Source organism: Salvelinus fontinalis, chromosome 4 (assembly GCF_029448725.1).
Source record: "Salvelinus fontinalis isolate EN_2023a chromosome 4, ASM2944872v1, whole genome shotgun sequence".
NCBI classification, from domain to species: domain Eukaryota; kingdom Metazoa; phylum Chordata; class Actinopteri; order Salmoniformes; family Salmonidae; genus Salvelinus; species Salvelinus fontinalis.
The window spans coordinates 30,100,577-30,118,251 of record NC_074668.1 but is presented as its reverse complement, the minus strand read 5'-3'; the positions used below and the strand labels follow the sequence as shown (position 1 = coordinate 30,118,251).

General features: G+C 47.6%; 1 protein-coding gene across 1 annotated transcript in view; it reads right to left on the bottom strand.

Moving 5' to 3' along the window:
• Positions 1-11,493: 11,493 nt before the first annotated feature.
• Positions 11,494-17,675, bottom strand: part of hmcn2 (hemicentin 2) — a 69,877-nt gene continuing 63,695 nt past the window's right edge. Inside the window, exons 74-81 of the mRNA XM_055919608.1 lie at positions 17,482-17,616; positions 17,252-17,371; positions 16,992-17,117; positions 16,737-16,865; positions 16,333-16,626; positions 13,675-13,794; positions 13,448-13,574; positions 11,494-13,148 (exon numbers count right to left, since the gene is read on the bottom strand). Coding sequence (XP_055775583.1) covers positions 12,764-13,148; positions 13,448-13,574; positions 13,675-13,794; positions 16,333-16,626; positions 16,737-16,865; positions 16,992-17,117; positions 17,252-17,371; positions 17,482-17,616 — 1,436 coding nt within the window. The 3' untranslated portion in view covers positions 11,494-12,763. The remainder of the gene's footprint in view (positions 13,149-13,447; positions 13,575-13,674; positions 13,795-16,332; positions 16,627-16,736; positions 16,866-16,991; positions 17,118-17,251; positions 17,372-17,481; positions 17,617-17,675) is intronic.

The following is a 17,675-nucleotide window of genomic DNA, read 5'->3' as shown; positions in this document are numbered from 1 at the left end:
TTGTAGACCTCCAGAAGTCTGGTTCATCCTTGGGAGCAATTTCCAAACGCCTGAAGGTACCACGTTCATCTGTACAAACAATAGTACGCAAGTATAAACACCATGGAACCACGCAGCCATCATACCGCTCAGGAAGGAGACGCGTTCTGTCTCCTAGAGATGAACGTACTTTGGTGTGAAAAGTGCAAATCAATCCCAGAACAACAGCAAAGGACCCGGTGAAGATGTTGGAGGAAATAGGTACAAAAGTATCTATATCCACAGTGAAACGAGTCCTGTATCGACATAACCTGAAAGGCCGCTCAACAAGGAAGAAGCCACTGCTCCAAAACCGCCATAAAAAAAGCCAGACTACGGTTTGCAACTGCACAGATTGTACTTTTTGGAGAAATGTCCTCTGGTCTGATGAAACAAAAATATAATTGTTTGGCCATAATGACCATCTTTATGTTTGGAGGAAAAAGGGGGAGGCTTGCAAGCCAAAGAACACCATCCCAACCGTGAAGCACGGGGGTGGCAGCATCATGTTGTGGGGGTGCTTTGCTGCAGGAGAGACTGGTGCACTTCACAAAATAGATGGCATCATGATGCAGGAAAATGATGTGGATATATTGAAGCAACATCTCAAGACATCAGTCAGGAAGTTAAAGCTTGGTCGCAAATGGGTCTTCCAAATGGACAATGACCCCAAGCATGCTTCCAAAGTTGTGGCAAAATGGCTTAAGGACAACAAAGTCAAGGTATTGGAGTGGCCATCACAAAGCCCTGACCTCAATCCTATAGAAAATGTGGATGCATCCCTCTAGTGACACATTTAAAAAAAATAGACTAGCGACAAATCTAGCAACTTTTTCTGGTGTTATTGGAGACTTTTGGAGACTCTGACATGAAAGCACGTATCGTTCTTACTCTTCTCAACGAGCAGCGGGCTGCTGTGGGCCCCACCCCTGTCCAAAAGCACTCACAGTCCTCACGCAGCAGTCCCTCTCAGCTGCAGTCATGGCAGAAGATGTTCACCCCTCCGAGTCCAGACTGCAAATGAATCGCGCATGCGGGAAGCCGCCGCTGGCAGATCCCGCCCTGGCTTACATTCAGGGCGGGATGTAAATGTAAAATGTTCTTTGTCTAAAATAAATCACTGCACAAAAATAAATCATTGCATTTGACTCACACAGCCTCAGTCACTTACTCACCTTGTCCACTGTGTGTGTGCCTCTCTGTGACATAAGCTAAACATCTAGCTGGCTAGCTCATCATGTCTCAGTCTATAACTGTACACTAAAAAATACAGAAAGGAGTGGGAATCAAACCCTGAATTCAAAGGCTGGTTGAAGCCGTTTATAGGAGATGATACACGGGCATACTGCCTGTATTGTAAGGCTGATTTCTACGCCTAACTTAGTGATGTAAAAAAACACATGACAACTCAAAAACATACTCAAAAGGCAAAGCCTTATAACAGTTCCACCCAAAACAAGCTGCCATTTATGGTTAAAAAAAAATTACTCTGCAAAAAAGGCTGAGGCCACCATGGCATTAGCTATCGCTGAACATTGTTCCATGCTGGCATGTGATCACATTGGAGAAGCATGTAGAGCTAGCTGCTTTCTCAGACTCCACTGCTGCTATCCACTTCTAAATGCACAGCAAAAAGTGCACAGAAATTATTAATGATGATCTAGCACCATACTTTCTGAAAAAGTTGGTCGCAGATGTGGGTGACCAGCGTTTCAGCCTCCTCCTCGATGAGCCCACGGATGTAAGTGTTTCTCAGTACCTGGGATAGTGACACCAAGCAGACAATTGTATCAACATTTCTGGGGCTTGTTGAGTTGGAGGGAGGAGGTGCCAAATCTATAGCCCGTGCTGTTGTGGCTTTTGTCGAGAAGTGTTGTCTTATAAAAGAGAAACTCCTGGGGATAGGGACTGACAATGCCTCTGTTATGACGGGGATTAAAAATGGGGTCCATAAAGTGCTGAAGGAGGAGTATGGCCTCAAATATCTGGTTCTTATTCACTGTGTGTGCCACTCTCTGCAGCTTGCTGTAAGTCATGCTTCCAATGACCCCATCCCCCGTAGTGTGGAGTACTTGGTACGAAAGACTCATAACTGGTTTTCAGTGTTCCCAAAGTGCAGGGAGGCCTACAAGGCCATATAAGAGACCATCAACTGTGGGGAGAAACCTTTACACATAACCAAGGTGTGTGCCACACATTGGCTCTCCATTGAACCCGCGGTTTCACGCATTTTGGACCAGTGGGAGGAGCTTAGGCTGCATTTCACAGTCACCAAGTCAAGTGAACACTGCTACATGGCTGAGGTTTTATACTCCATTTACAGTGATCCTCAAAACATATTGTATCTGACTTTGCTGGGTGATCGCTGGGTGAGGTACAGTTCGCCATCAAGGCTTTTGTCGGAGATCAAGTAGATCCTCTTAAGCTACTTGACAGCTTGGTTAGCCTGATCAAGTCTGTGAGCAGCAGGGTGCTGAATCCACTGGCAAATGTTGATGTACTCAAAGGGCCAATAGATGGATACATCAGTCCCAAACCGTACCTTGGATATCTTTTTGAATCAAAGGCAGCTGAGCTCCACCTTGCGCCTGAGGATGAAAACAATGTCCGAAAGCGGTGTGTAGCCTTCACCATCTCCCTCACTAATGAGTTGAGGGTGAGACTGCCGGACAACATCGAAGCATTGCAGTACATGTCAGTTTTCAATGTGGAGGAAACTCTAAAGCACAATAAGAGCCCTGGAGAAATAGAAAAAATAGCCAAGCTCCTTGGCTACTCCCCTGCAGAGGTAGACAAGATTGTCCATCCCCTGCAGAGCTAGACAAGATTGTCCAGCAATGGCGTGCCATCCATCTTAGTAAATGGAATGAGACAAAAAACACACTGGGCTTCTGGAGTGAGATTTGGAAGTTCAGGGATGCAGCTGATATCAACCTGTTTCAAGAACTTGCCATGGCTGCTGTGTCTGTGTTGTCCTTGCCACACTCGAATGCTGAAGTCGAGAGAGTATTCAGCCAGATGAGTGTGGTAAAAATCTCATTTTGAAATGGGATGTCCTTGCAGACCCTTCACTCCATCCTGTACATTCGATATGGACTGAAGCTGTCTGGTGAGGCTTGCTATGAGCACCAGCTGCCTGATAATGTTTTGCAGCTTTTTGGCACATCAGCTGCTTACTCATTTAAGTCAGCTCCCTCAGTTGCTGAACCTGCCATAGAGAGCTTTGACCAAAATGACGATGACCCACTCTTTCTGTGAGCCAGCACAGCCTGTGTGTGTGTGGAGGGGGGTCTGGGGGAAAAAAACAATTAACCTGAATTACGGCCAGACTAGTTACCATAATTTTCTCACATTGCCATTGACAGTTTTTTCTATTGTCTCTTTTTGGTCAATTTAGATTGTTAATGTAGATTGTATACAAAAAAATATAAAAAATGTTATGGTTGAACATGTTCATGTTTTACTGTGACTTGTTGTAGGCTCCTAAGTGACCAATAGGTTAAAAACCAAACCAAATTAAGAATACGAAACTAAAAAACAGCAAGTAAAGCATCGTAACGTGCAATTACCTCTGCAAGCTCCTTGTAGTTGCCCTTGTTGGTGGAACTTTCCCTCTCTTTGTGTCCTCTATCGATGCAGCTTTTTCCCAGAAGCTTGAATCTGATGTGGGCATTTACATGCTCCCAGCTTTTGGTTTGCCGTTTAGCTGAACGATCGATGTTCTTCAGGTCACTGTACCCACCTTCCGACCAAGGCTCAGACTTTCCAAAAAGCAGGCAAGGCCAGCAATACAGGCGGCCTGATGAAAGGCTCCCTGTTAACCAGATATACTTTTGATACCAGTTGGTTTTGAACACCCTCATCTTTTCATCCTTCTTCATGAAACTGATCTCAGGCAGAGGTCGACCCTCGCTTTTAATTCACATATTTTCATCCTTCTTCATGAAACTGATCTCAGGCAGAGGTCGACCCTCGCTTTTAATTCACATCTTTTCATCCTTCTTCATGAAACTGATCTCAGGCAGAGGTCGACCCTCGCTTTTAATTCGCATCTTTTCATCCTTCTTCATGAAACTGATCTCAGGCAGAGGTCGTCCCTCGCTTTTAATTCGCATCTTTTCCGTGTAGCAGATATATGATATGGTAGAAAGAGCATGTGGCCTTTTCTGAAGCCTACAGGCTGGATATAAATGGATGACAATGTAATGAGATGGACATTTTTTACGTAATGCAGGTTTCTCCGATCAAATAGCCTAACCTAAATGTCCCTCAATCAAATAAAAAAATTACCTGTCATGTTAACAAACAACATATCCTAAAAACAGGACAGGTGGTCAGGACAGTAAAATGGACAATATGGAATTGGACAATCACAACTGTTGTCCAGGAATTTCATCCCATTGTCATGATCAATGGTTTCAAGTTTGTATCCGTGTCACGCCCTGGCCTTAGTATTCTTTGTTTTCTTTATTATTTTAGTTAGGTCAGGGTGTGACATGGGGAATGTTTGTGTTTTGTTGGTTTTGGGTGATTCTATGGTAAAGGGGGTGTTGGGTGTAGTATATGGGTTTGTGTTGAGTACATGTGTCTAGCGTTGTCTATGTATGTTTAGTTGTCTAGGAGAGTCTATGGTTGCCTGAATGAGTTCCCAATTAGAGACAGCTGATTTCTGTTGTCTCTGATTGGGAGCCATATTTAGGGTAGCCATAGGCTTTCATTTGATGTGAGTAGTTGTCTATGTTATACGTTTGTAGCCTGTGTGTGCACATCGTTATTTAGCTTCACGATCGTTTTCTTGTTTTGTTAGTGTGTAAGTGTTTTTGTTTCGTTTTGCCTTCTTCCTCAATAAAAGGAGATGGCTTATTTTCCTACTGCTGCGTTTTGGTCCGTCAATCCTCCACACGATCGTGACAGAACTACTCACCAATACAGGACCAAGCGGCATGTAAAGCGGCAACAGGACCCACCTACACAGGATTCTTGGACATGGGAGGAGATACTGGATGGTAAGGGGCCGTGGGCACAACCGGGAGAATATCGCCTTCCTCGTGAAGAGCTGGAGGCAGCTAAAGCCGAGAGGAGGCGATATGAGGAGGCAGCACGGAGACAAGGCTGGAAGCCCGTGAGTACAACCCAAAAATTTCTTGGGGGGGGGCCTTAAAGGGAGTGTGGCGAAGTCAGGTAGGAAACCTGCGCCTACTCCCTGTACTTACCGTGGAGAGCGAGAGTACGGGCAGACACCGTGTTACGCAGTAGAGTGCACGGTGTCTCCTGTATGCGTGCATAGCCCGGTTCGGTACATTTCAGCTCCACGTATCGGCCGGGCTAGACTGAGTGTTGAGCCGTATGTCATGAAGCCGGCCCAACGCATCTGGTCACCAGTGCGTCTCCTCGGGCCGGCGTACATGGCACCAGCCTTACGCATGGTGTCCCCGGTTCGCCTAAATAGGCCGGTGCGGGTTATTCCACCTCCCCGCACTGGTCAGGCGACGGGGAGCATACAACCAGGTAAGGTTGGGCAGGCCCGGCGCTCAAGGGAGCCAGTACGCATGCACGGTCCGGTATTTCCGGCGCCACCTCCCCGCCCCTACCCAGTACCACCAGTGCCTCCTCCACGCACTAGCCCTATGGTGCGTGTCTCCAGCCCTTTACCACCAGTACCTAAACTACGCACCAAGCCTCCTGTGTGTCCCCAGAGTCCTGTGCGTCCTGTTGCTGCTCCCCGCACTAGCCCTGAGATGCGTGTCCCCAGCCCGGTACCACCAGTCCCGGCACCACGCACCAGGCCTACAGTGCGCCTCAGCCGGCAGGAGTCTGCCGTCTGCACAGCGATGCCTGAACTGCCAGTCTCCCCAGCGCCATCTGAGCCATCCGTCTCCCCAGCGCCATCTGAGCCATCCGTCTCCCCAGCGCCATCTGAGCCATCCGTCTCCCCAGCGCCATCTGAGCCATCCGTCTGCAATGAGCCTGCAAAGCCGCCCGTCTGCCATGAGCCTGCAGAGCCGCCCGTCTGCCATGAGCCTGCTGAGCCGCCCGCCAGACAGGAGCCGCTAGAGCCGCCCGCCAGACAGGAGCCGCTAGAGCCGCCCGCCAGACAGGAGCCGCTAGAGCCGCCCGCCAGACAGGAGCCGCTAGAGCCGCCCGCCAGACAGGATCCGCCAGAGCCGCCCGCCAGACAGGATCCGCCAGAGCCGCCCGCCAGACAGGATCTGCCAGAGCCGCCCGCCAGACAGGATCTGCCAGAGCCGCCAACTAGACAGGATCTGCCAGAGCCGCCAACTAGACAGGATCTGCCAGAGCCGCCAACTAGACAGGATCTGCCAGAGCCGCCAACTAGACAGGATCTGCCAGAGCCGCCAACTAGACAGGATCTGCCAGAGCCGCCAACTAGACAGGATCTGCCAGAGCCGCCAACCAGACAGGATCTGCCAGAGCCGCCAACCAGACAGGATCTGCCAGAGCCGCCAACCAGACAGGATCTGCCAGAGCCGCCAGCTAGCCATGAGCAGCCAGATCCGTCAGCCAGCCATGAGCAGCCAGATCCGTCAGCCAGCCATGAGCAGCCAGATCCGTCAGCCAGCCATGAGCAGCCAGATCCGTCAACTAGCCATGAGCAGCCAGATCCGTCAGCTAGCCATGAGCAGCCAGATCCGTCAGCTAGCCATGAGCAGCCAGATCCGTCAGCTAGCCATGAGCAGCCAGATCCGTCAGCCAGCCATGAGCAGCCAGATCCGTCAGCCAGCCATGAGCAGCCAGATCCGTCAGCCAGCCATGAGCAGCCAGATCCGTCAGTTAGCCATGAGCAGCCAGATCCGTCAGCCAGCCATGAGCAGCCAGATCCGTCAGCTAGCCATGAGCAGCCAGATCCGTCAGCTAGCCATGAGCAGCCAGATCCGTCAGCCAGCCATGAGCAGCCAGATCCGTCAGCCAGCCATGAGCAGCCAGATCCGTCAGCCAGCCATGAGCAGCCAGATCCGTCAGCCAGCCATGAGCAGCCAGATCCGTCAGCCAGCCATGAGCAGCCAGATCCGTCAGCCAGCCATGAGCAGCCAGATCCGTCAGCCAGCCATGAGCAGCCAGATCCGTCAGCCAGCCATGGGCCGTCCCTCAGTCCGGAGCTGCCGTTCCTCAGTCCGGAGCTGCCGTTCCTCAGTCCGGAGCTGCCGTTCCTCAGTCCGGAGCTGCCGTTCCTCAGTCCGGAGCTGCCGTTCCTCAGTCCGGAGCTGCCGTTCCTCAGTCCGGAGCTGCCGTTCCTCAGTCCGGAGCTGCCGTTCCTCAGTCCGGAGCTGCCCCTTATCCTGGTGCTGCCCCTTATCCTGGTGCTGTCCCTTACCCTGGTACTGCCCCTTAGTTCGGAGCTGCCCCTGACCCTGGTACTGCCCCTTACCCTGGTACTGCCCCTTAGTCCGGAGCTGCCCCTTAGTCCGGAACTGCCCCTTAATGCAGTGGGGTTAATGTGGAGGGGGGTCATTTGGAGGAAGCTAAGGAGGCGGTTAGGGACTGTGGTGACGTGGGGACCACGACCAGAGCCGGAGCCGCCACCGTGGATGGAAGCCCACCCAGACCCTCCCCTAGACTGTGTAATGGTGCGCCCGGAGTTTGCACCTTAAGGGGGGGGTTATGTCACGCCCTGGCCTTAGTATTCTTTGTTTTCTTTATTATTTTAGTTAGGTCAGGGTGTGACGGGGAATGTTTGTGTTTTGTTGGTTTTGGGTGATTCTATGGTAAAGGGGGTGTTGGGTGTAGTATATGGGTTTGTGTTGAGTACATGTGTCTAGCGTTGTCTATGTATGTTTAGTTGTCTAGGAGAGTCTATGGTTGCCTGAAGGAGTTCCCAATTAGAGACAGCTGATTTCTGTTGTCTCTGATTGGGAGCCATATTTAGGGTAGCCATAGGCTTTCATTTGATGTGAGTAGTTGTCTATGTTATACGTTTGTAGCCTGTGTGTGCACATCGTTATTTAGCTTCACGATCGTTTTCTTGTTTTGTTAGTGTGTAAGTGTTTTTGTTTCGTTTTGCCTTCTTCCTCAATAAAAGGAGATGGCTTATTTTCCTACTGCTGCGTTTTGGTCCGTCAATCCTCCACACGATCGTGACAATCCGTGAATTTCTGACAAGCTGATCATTGCGAAAAAATAAAATACTTCTGCAATTCCCCCTGTGTAAACACACTGCAAATAGGCTCACAATAACTCTTGATAAAGTTGGGTAGCTGATATTTTTATTTTATTTCTTTATTTAACATTTATTTAACTAGGCACGTCAGTTGAGAACAAATACTTATATTCAGGGTTGAGTAGTTTACTTTCTAAATGTAATCCGTTACAGTTACCAGTTACCTGTAAACGTAAACTTTGGATTACCCAAATTTAGTAACGTAATCTGATTACATTTCGTTACTTTTAGATTACTTTCCCCTTAAGAGTCATTAGAAGAAAACAAAAATGTGTTACCAATCGAATGACATCTATTGCAGGAAAAATCAATGTTAAAGTTTACATAGCTGGCCATATATGGATGTTAAATTTTAGGCTTCTTCTAACCCATCACTTTCTACTACATATAATAGTACGATTAAATTATATCTTTACATGAAAAACCAAAGTATCAGAATTCCAGTCATTTCAATAAATGTTATACCTCTTAATCTTCAAGAATACGATTTGGAAATATAGAAGTATAGATTAGCCAAACTGTTTTACCTGAGCATAACCTCAAAGCAAAGGACTTATTAGCCAGCCGTACTCTGTTGTTTATGATTTTGTTGTCATGGAGGGCTCTTTGGGCTCATTGATTTGAGTTAAAAATAAATGCTGCGCTCATGGAATGGCATGCTTTGAGCACTACTGAAAAGGGCTATTTACATGTGAAAAATGTATGCCATATGCTGCATTTGCTATAGGCCTATTGTTTCATTTTTTAGTTTTAACCATGTTATGAGGCTATACAGTGTTTGTTTACATTTACAATGTTTACAAACATTGGAGAAAATCAAGCTTATATTTTGGGTTCTCATGGAGTGTGACAATTGAACTAAGCTCATGAGGCATTTATAAGTTATATTCTTCAAGAATCAGGTCCAAAAATGGATGTAGCAACTACAGATTGCCCCTTTTAAGTCTATCAAAAGTGTGCAAGTTTGAGCATGTGTCCATTAGGCCTATGGATTTTTTTTTTATCAGCATGAATTAGATTGAGCAATAAAAGCCCGACTTTTATTCCATAGGCTTGGATCCGCACTATGCAGCTGTTGCAAGAGCGCATTTTTCACTGGCTATCTATTGGTTTAAAAAACAACGATTGATAGACTGTCACGCCCTGACCTGAGATATCTGTTTTCTTTATATTTTGGTTAGGTCAGGGTGTGACTAGGGTGGATACGCTCGTTTTTGTATTGGCTAGGGGTTTTGTATTGTCTAGGGTTTTTGTATGTCTAGGTATTTGTATGTTTATGGTGGCCTGATATGGTTCCCGATCAGAGACAGCTGTTCATCGTTGACTCTGATTGGGGATCATATTTAGGTAGCCATTTCCCTTTGGTGTTTGTGGGTTCTTGTCTATGTGTAGTTGCCTGTCAGCACTCATTTGTATAGCTTCACGTGTCTTTTGGTTAGTTTGTTCAGTGTTCATTCTTATTATAAAGAAGAATGTACGCATACCACGCTGCGCCTCGGTCCGATTCATACGACGAACGTGACAGAGGCGCAGCGTGGTATGCGTACATTCTTCTTTATAATAAGAATGAACACTGAATAAACTAACCAAAATAACAAAACGACATGTGAAGCTATACAAATGAGTGCTGACAGGCGACTACACATAGACAAGAACCCACAAACACCAAAGGGAAATGGCTACCTAAATATGATCTCCAATCAGAGACAACAATAAACAGCTGCCTCTGATTGGGAACCATATCAGGCCACCATAAACATACAAATTCCTAGACAACACAAAAACGAGCGTATCCACCCTAGTCACACCCTGACCTAACCAAAATATAAAGAAAACAGAGATATCTCAGGTCAGGGTGTGACATAGGCAGCTTAAACTTCTTGAATTCAACCGTTATTGGGTTCAAATACACATTTATATTTGTGAACAACAACCACAATCCGTAAGGCATAAATAGCTAAATGACAGAGCAGCAGTGTGATTCACATCAATGCGCTATGTAGATATCAATACGTGATATCCGTATCGGCGTAAGTTTCACAGTTACTGCCATCCTTACCTCCAAGCGTTTATTCAAGTTGGATAATCTTTGGATCCCGACAGCAGTCGCACCATTAGCTTGGACTGTAGCCTACAAAGGCATATTCCTGCTTTTTCCCCGCGATCCATCAAACACATTCTGTGTGTCATCATAGTGGTCTCTGACTTGTGCTCAGACTCGCTCAGGTGGAACAAATTTAAAAGTGCGCCTTTTTTCAATTCTGATTTGAATGTCATTGAGAAAACAGAGAAGTGTCAAAGATTTTTTTTTACAAACATCCTTTCTGAATTTAAAAGTAATCCTCAAAGTAATCTAGTTTTTCAAAAGTATCAGTAATCTGATTACAATGTTTTCGCTGGTAACATAACGATTATAGTTACTGTTTTTTGTGACCCCTTACATGTAATGGATTACATGTAATCCGTTACTCCCCAGCCCTGCTGATATTCAGAGTTTAAATGGCCAAGTTGATTAGTCACAGGAATTAGGACTAATAAAGCCAATGCAACGGCCTGTTTTACAAACGGTGGGACTACAACATGGATCGGCATTCAAAATTCCATTGCGGGCCGACATGTTACCTCGTGCTTACTGGGGTGTAGCCTGCCATCTTTTGGACATCTTTTTTTGGTGTTTCACAAACGGTAGGCTTACCATAGATGGGCATTCAAAATATGTAATTTCAGGCAGCACTGTAGCCCTCAGTAAGCACGGACTAACTGCGATGCCGTTTGGAAGGCTTTTTTTGGGGTAGAATGGTCGGCCTTGATTTCCACATCCACTGACATTGGTTTTTGGTCCGGTCTGGACCAAATCTGAACCAATCATAGATGTCTATGTTTGGTTCAGATTTTGTCCGGTCATAACATAGCTGTTAATAAATCACTTATTTCCAACTTTCATTCAGAACCAAAAATGAGCCTGATTTCAATATCTGGAAAATACATATTTTCAATGCCTGGAAAATATGAATTTTCAACATTCATTCAGAACCGAAAATGAACCTTATTTCGATGTATGGAAAATACGTATTTTTCAACATCTGGAAAAGATTCCTTTTCAACATCCTGGAAAATATGTTTTAGACATATGGAAAATACCTTTTCACCTTTCATTCAGAACCTACATTTGAACCAAACTTCAACCTCTGGAATATACATGGAGGGGGCGGCATTTTTTGGTATCGTCACGGGCAGCAGAACAGCCTTGGAGGTAGTGCTGCAGGTAACTGAAACAGTCCAAATATAATTGTGTCATAAATGGCAAAGTTTAATTTCATTTTCTCATTGGTTGACTTACAGTTAAAACACATTTAACGTACATTACTACCAATGACCAAAGCGGACAGTAATACACATTTTCCAAAACAGACATTTTTGGATGAATTTTATGGTTTTACATGTGTATACAGTGACTCTGAAATGTTGGTTAATTCATCACACAGCTAATAAAAGGGAGGGTGCAGTCGAAATTCTAAAGAAATGTACACTGCACTATTGCAGCCATGATTTTGCGGAGTTTGTTCAGCATGTTTAATTCACAAGTATATTGTGCATATTTTCTATTAATATTCGTCTGCTTCCTCTTTCCCTGTTTCACAAACACCCACTGGATGTGGTTCTTCACATTTTGGTGTGTGTGTGTGTGTGTGTGTGTGTGTGTGCATACTACTCACTGAGTATGCTTTTGGTATAACAATAAATAGTTGTTGCTCAGCACGGTGTCTTTGTTGCTTCCCTCCCTCTATGGTTTTTAACCATGGAATTTTGAAACGCATTTAGAAAGATGAATGGCTAAATCAGAATACTACAGCCTACAGACTAAACGTGATTAAGCAGAAAGGGACATTTTCTCTGATGTCCATGTTGTGGCCCTGCTAGTGGAGGCCAACTCCATTCAGCACAGAGTCCAATGAGAGCAATCAAACTCAAATGGTCTTCTACTTCCTGCTTAAGATGGTTTAGTCCAGGCCGGGGGAGGAAATGCTTTCTCATCCGTTTGTTCTTGTAACACAAACGCCATATGGCTCACTGCTTCGATGAAGCTAAGGCCATAAACGTAAACACACTCAAGTACAGTACATTCAGAATAGCACCTGATAGCTGATTCATGTGACAACAATGACTTAAAAGAATAGGAAAACACGAGATAAAATAATATTGACAAACCTGTAGCATTTTCACAATATAAATAGCTGCACGCCATTCTAATGCTATAGGACCATCTTTGGCATGTTCATTGTGATAAATCCAACAAAACAGAACAGATTTTGACTAAACCATGTCCTCACAGTTTAAGATCCATTTCAATACAGTTTACATTGTACCACAGATAAGGGTCCAAATATCAGTGAAATCCTTAGTGATAATACTGTTTGCCTTGTCTCATGATTAGTGCGTCCTTGGCTTGGCTTGGTTGGCATGCTCGTTCTCCCAGGCCGGGGGCCTGATTCTACAGAGATTGAGGAAGGGGACAGGGGCATTTTAGGGGAAAACACAGTCAGTTCCACCCTCCAGCTGAGGGGGGGCTCAGTAGGGGTATCTAGAGATGGAGATGTAGATGATGAAGATGCTCTGGTATGTGATGCGGCCCTGTGTGGAGAGGGTGGTGGCCTGCACCCTCAAACGCACCAGGCCTGGCATCTGCAGGGGCCGTAGGGTGAAGATGATGCCCCTGCCTGCCTCATCCCTGATGCCAAATATCTGGCCCCCTGCCCCCGGATCCCCCTCACTGCCCTGCTCCAGGATGGTGAAGGATGTTCTCTCCTGCAACACCCCCACCTCAGAGAAGGCCGACAGGCGCACCACATTGTGATTGGCTAGGATGCCGAGGGGGAGGGTCAGCAGCTTGTACTGGAGTAGCAGAGGGGAACCTCCAGAGGCACAGTCCCAAGAGCAGGGTCTGTAGCACGTCCTGCCATGGAGAAAGAAGAGTCAACTGTTACACTTCCAGAGGTACTGATACTGTTGTCAGCTGGCTCTAAAGTTCAGTGACACATACAATACATACCTACTGTACACAACAACCAATTCATGTTTTTTTGGCATCAATGGTCAGTGACTTATTACATACATAGCTAACTACACAAAAAATGACTATGGTTGTGTGATAAGTAACTACGGTAACTACAATATTACAAAAATACCCAGGAAACAATCTGTCTAACTAGCCACACATTGCAACACACAGTGGTGTTGATTGAGGCCCCTTACCCTGGGCTTCCTCCTTTCTGATAGGATGCAGGGCAGGGCGTGTCCAGACACTGATGTCCTCCACGAGTGTTGAAGCACATCTGGTTGTGTCCACACTGGATGCCTTGTACTGCACACTCATCAATGTCTGCAAGCATCAGAAAGGAAATTCAGTACCTGTGTATGTTCTTGGCAATGCAAACCCAGTTGTGATGGGTGGTTATGTGAATTGTATGTTTTCTCCATACCTTTACAGCTCCTGCCGTTGGGTAAGAGCTGGTAGCCTGTAGGACAGAGGCACTGGAAACTGCCTATTGTGTTTCGGCACTCATGTTGGCACGGCTTCCTCAGCAAGCACTCATCCACATCTGTACAGAGATCAATGGCATGATGAGGTAAGCACCAGTGGTACCAGATTAAAGTCCCTTGCTTGTGGCCTTTGCTTACAGACGTTCAAGGAAAATGAGAAACTTCTTCTCCATCTTGTCCACAAACACAAACCCAACCTTCGCTCTCTCTCCCCCGCTACTCTCTCCTCTTCCATCCTATCATCTCTTCCCTCTGCTCAAACCTTCTCCAACCTATCTCCTGATTCTGCCTCCTCAACCCTCCTCTCCTCCCTTTCTGCATCCTTTGACTCTCTATGTCCCCTATCCTCCAGGCCGGCTCGGTCCTCCCCTCCTGCTCCGTGGCTCGACGACTCATTGCGAGCTCACAGAACAGGGCTCCGGGCAGCCGAGCGGAAATGGAGGAAAACTCGCCTCCCTGCGGACCTGGCATCCTTTCACTCCCTCCTCTCTACATTCTCCTCTTCTGTCTCTGCTGCTAAAGCCAATTTCTACCACTCTAAATTCCAAGCATCTGCCTCTAACCCTAGGAAGCTCTTTGCCACCTTCTCCTCCCTCCTGAATCCTCCTCCCCCTCCTCCCCCCTCCTCCCTCTCTGCTGATGACTTCGTCAACCATTTTGAAAAGAAGGTCGACGACATCCGATCCTCGTTTGCTAAGTCAAACGACACCGCTGGTTCTGCTCACACTGCCCTACCCTGTGCTTTGACCTCTTTCTCCCCTCTCTCTCCAGATGAAATCTCGCGTCTTGTGACGGCCGGCCGCCCAACAACTTGCCCGCTTGACCCTATCCCCTCCTCTCTTCTCCAGACCATTTCCGGAGACCTTCTCCCTTACCTCGCTCATCAACTCATCCTTGACCGCTGGCTACGTCCCTTCCGTCTTCAAGAGAGCGAGAGTTGCACCCCTTCTGAAAAAACCTACACTCGATCCCTCCGATGTCAACAACTACAGACCAGTATCCCTTCTTTCTTTTCTCTCCAAAACTCTTGAACGTGCCGTCCTTGGCCAGCTCTCCTGCTATCTCTCTCAGAATGACCTTCTTGATCCAAATCAGTCAGGTTTCAAGACTAGTCATTCAACTGAGACTGCTCTTCTCTGTGTCACGGAGGCGCTCCGCACTGCTAAAGCTAACTCTCTCTCCTCTGCTCTCATCCTTCTAGACCTATCGGCTGCCTTTGATACTGTGAACCATCAGATCCTCCTCTCCACCCTCTCCGAGCTGGGCATCTCCGGCGCGGCCCACGCTTGGATTGCGTCCTACCTGACAGGTCGCTCCTACCAGGTGGCGTGGCGAGAATCTGTCTCCGCACCACGTGCTCTCACCACTGGTGTCGCCCAGGGCTCTGTTCTAGGCCCTCTCCTATTCTCGCTATACACCAAGTCACTTGGCTCTGTCATATCCTCACATGGTCTCTCCTATCATTGCTATGCAGACGACACACAATTAATCTTCTCCTTTCCCCCCTCTGATAACCAGGTGGTGAATCGCATCTCTGCATGTCTGGCAGACATATCAGTGTGGATGACGGATCACCACCTCAAGCTGAACCTCGGCAAGACGGAGCTGCTCTTCCTCCCGGGGAAGGACTGCCCGTTCCATGATCTCGCCATCACGGTTGACAAATCCATTGTGTCCTCCTCCCAGAGTGCTAAGAACCTTGGCGTGATCCTGGACAACACCCTGTCGTTCTCAACTAACATCAAGGCGGTGACCCGTTCCTGTAGGTTCATGCTCTACAACATTCGCAGAGTACGACCCTGCCTCACGCAGGAAGCGGCGCAGGCCCTAATCCAGGCACTTGTCATCTCCCGTCTGGATTACTGCAATTCGCTGTTGGCTGGGCTCCCTGCCTGTGCCATTAAACCCCTACAACTCATCCAGAACGCCGCAGCCCGTCTGGTGTTCAACTTTCCCAAGTTCTCTCACGTCACCCCGCTCCTCCGCTCTCTCCACTGGCTTCCAGTTGAAGCTCGCATCCGCTACAAGACCATGGTGCTTGCCTACGGAGCTGTGAGGGGAACGGCACCTCCGTACCTTCAGGCTCTGATCAGGCCCTACACCCAAACAAGGGCACTGCGTTCATCCACCTCTGGCCTGCTCGCCTCCCTACCTTTGAGGAAGTACAGTTCCCGCTCAGCCCAGTCAAAACTGTTCGCTGCTCTGGCACCCCAATGGTGGAACAAACTCCCTCACGACGCCAGGTCAGCGGAGTCAATCACCACCTTCCGGAGACACCTGAAACCCCACCTCTTTAAGGAATACCTAGGATAGGATAAAGTAATCCTTCTAACCCCCCCACCCCCCCTAAAAGATTTAGATGCACTATTGTAAAGTGGTTGTTCCACTGGATATCATAAGGTGAATGTACCAATTTGTAAGTCGCTCTGGATAAGAGCGTCTGCTAAATGACTTAAATGTAATGTAAATGTAACACAGATGCCAATTAGATGACAGAACCAAAGTGACCTTGGTGGTTTAGGTTATTTAATAACAACATCTTTATATTGGGGAAATACTTCCAAAGGGACTTCTACTTTAGGGGGAGCAACACTCACCGACACATGTGCCATCTCGGTTGGTGTAGCCTATGGGGCAGCTCTGTCTGGTGATGCGGGATACCCCATGATGCCGTGAGAGGATGGGCCTACCGAGCGATGACACCAGCTGTGGGCGCAGTCTTTCCCTGATGCGGGTACCGTTGGAGAAGGCCTGTCCTCTCTCTAGGCCAGCACAGGAGCGCCCATCCCCCAGTAACACAGTGCCTGGTGGGCAGAGGCACCGGAAGCTGCCTGGCACGTTACGGCACTGGTGGGCACATGGACTCGGCGTCTGTAGGCACTCATCAACGTCTGAAAGGCAAAATAAGACTCAGACACTACACTTAGAACAACATTTTATTGAACAGTAGCATATTGTTTTGTGTAGTAAAACATGACTATGCCAAAATGAAGCGTCTTACCCAGGCATGGACGTCCCACCCCTTGGGACTGATAACCTCTAGGGCAGACACAGCCGTACCCCCCAATGGTGTTCTGACAGATCTGGCTGTAGCGGCACATGTGGCTCCCATCCTGGCACTCGTCCACATCTGTGACACAAAACGTTGGTAAACACAGGGCTTAATGTGAGGGTCATCATTCTCATGGCACAAAGCTGTACCTGCATGCAACAACAGTCAGAGTAACAGACGCATTAATTATGAATGGCATCATACCCACACAGGCCCCATTCTCTCCCATTCTCATGCCAGCTGGGCAGCTGTCGAAACACTGGTAGCCTCCCTCTGTGTTGCGGCACTGCTGGTGAGCTGGGCACACATTCCTGCTGCACTCGTTGATGTCTGTTTATAAACAAGCATAAAGGGTTTGAGATTCCATAAGTTAACTGCTTCCATAACTTACAGTTTACTGCTTCCTGGTGTGAAACATTTGATTCTGTTGAAAATATCATCAGTGAGCCGCAGGTACCACTGACCTAGACAGCGGTGGCCAGAGAGCTGGTAGCCAGGGTTGCAGACACAGCGGAAGGAGCCCAGGGTGTTCAGACACTGCTGCTGACACGGGGAGAGAGACGACTCCTGGCACTCGTCCACATCTGAAACACACACCACAGCTCTAACTCTGTTACTAATATGCCTTATACAGTTGATGAGCGGCTGAAAGAAAATCCAAAACAAACTTTTCATTTGTTGTGAATAGACTTGCCTTCACAGCTGGTTCCCATGGCGCTGGGCTTGAACCCTGGGCCACATTTGGCCTGGCAGCGGTACGTGCCGACCGTGTTCACACACTGCTGGTTGTAGTGGCACATGTGGGAACCCTGGGCACATTCATCAATATCTGCAGAGAGGTACCACAAATGTGAAGTGAAACATAAGAACACTGTCTACAATAACAGT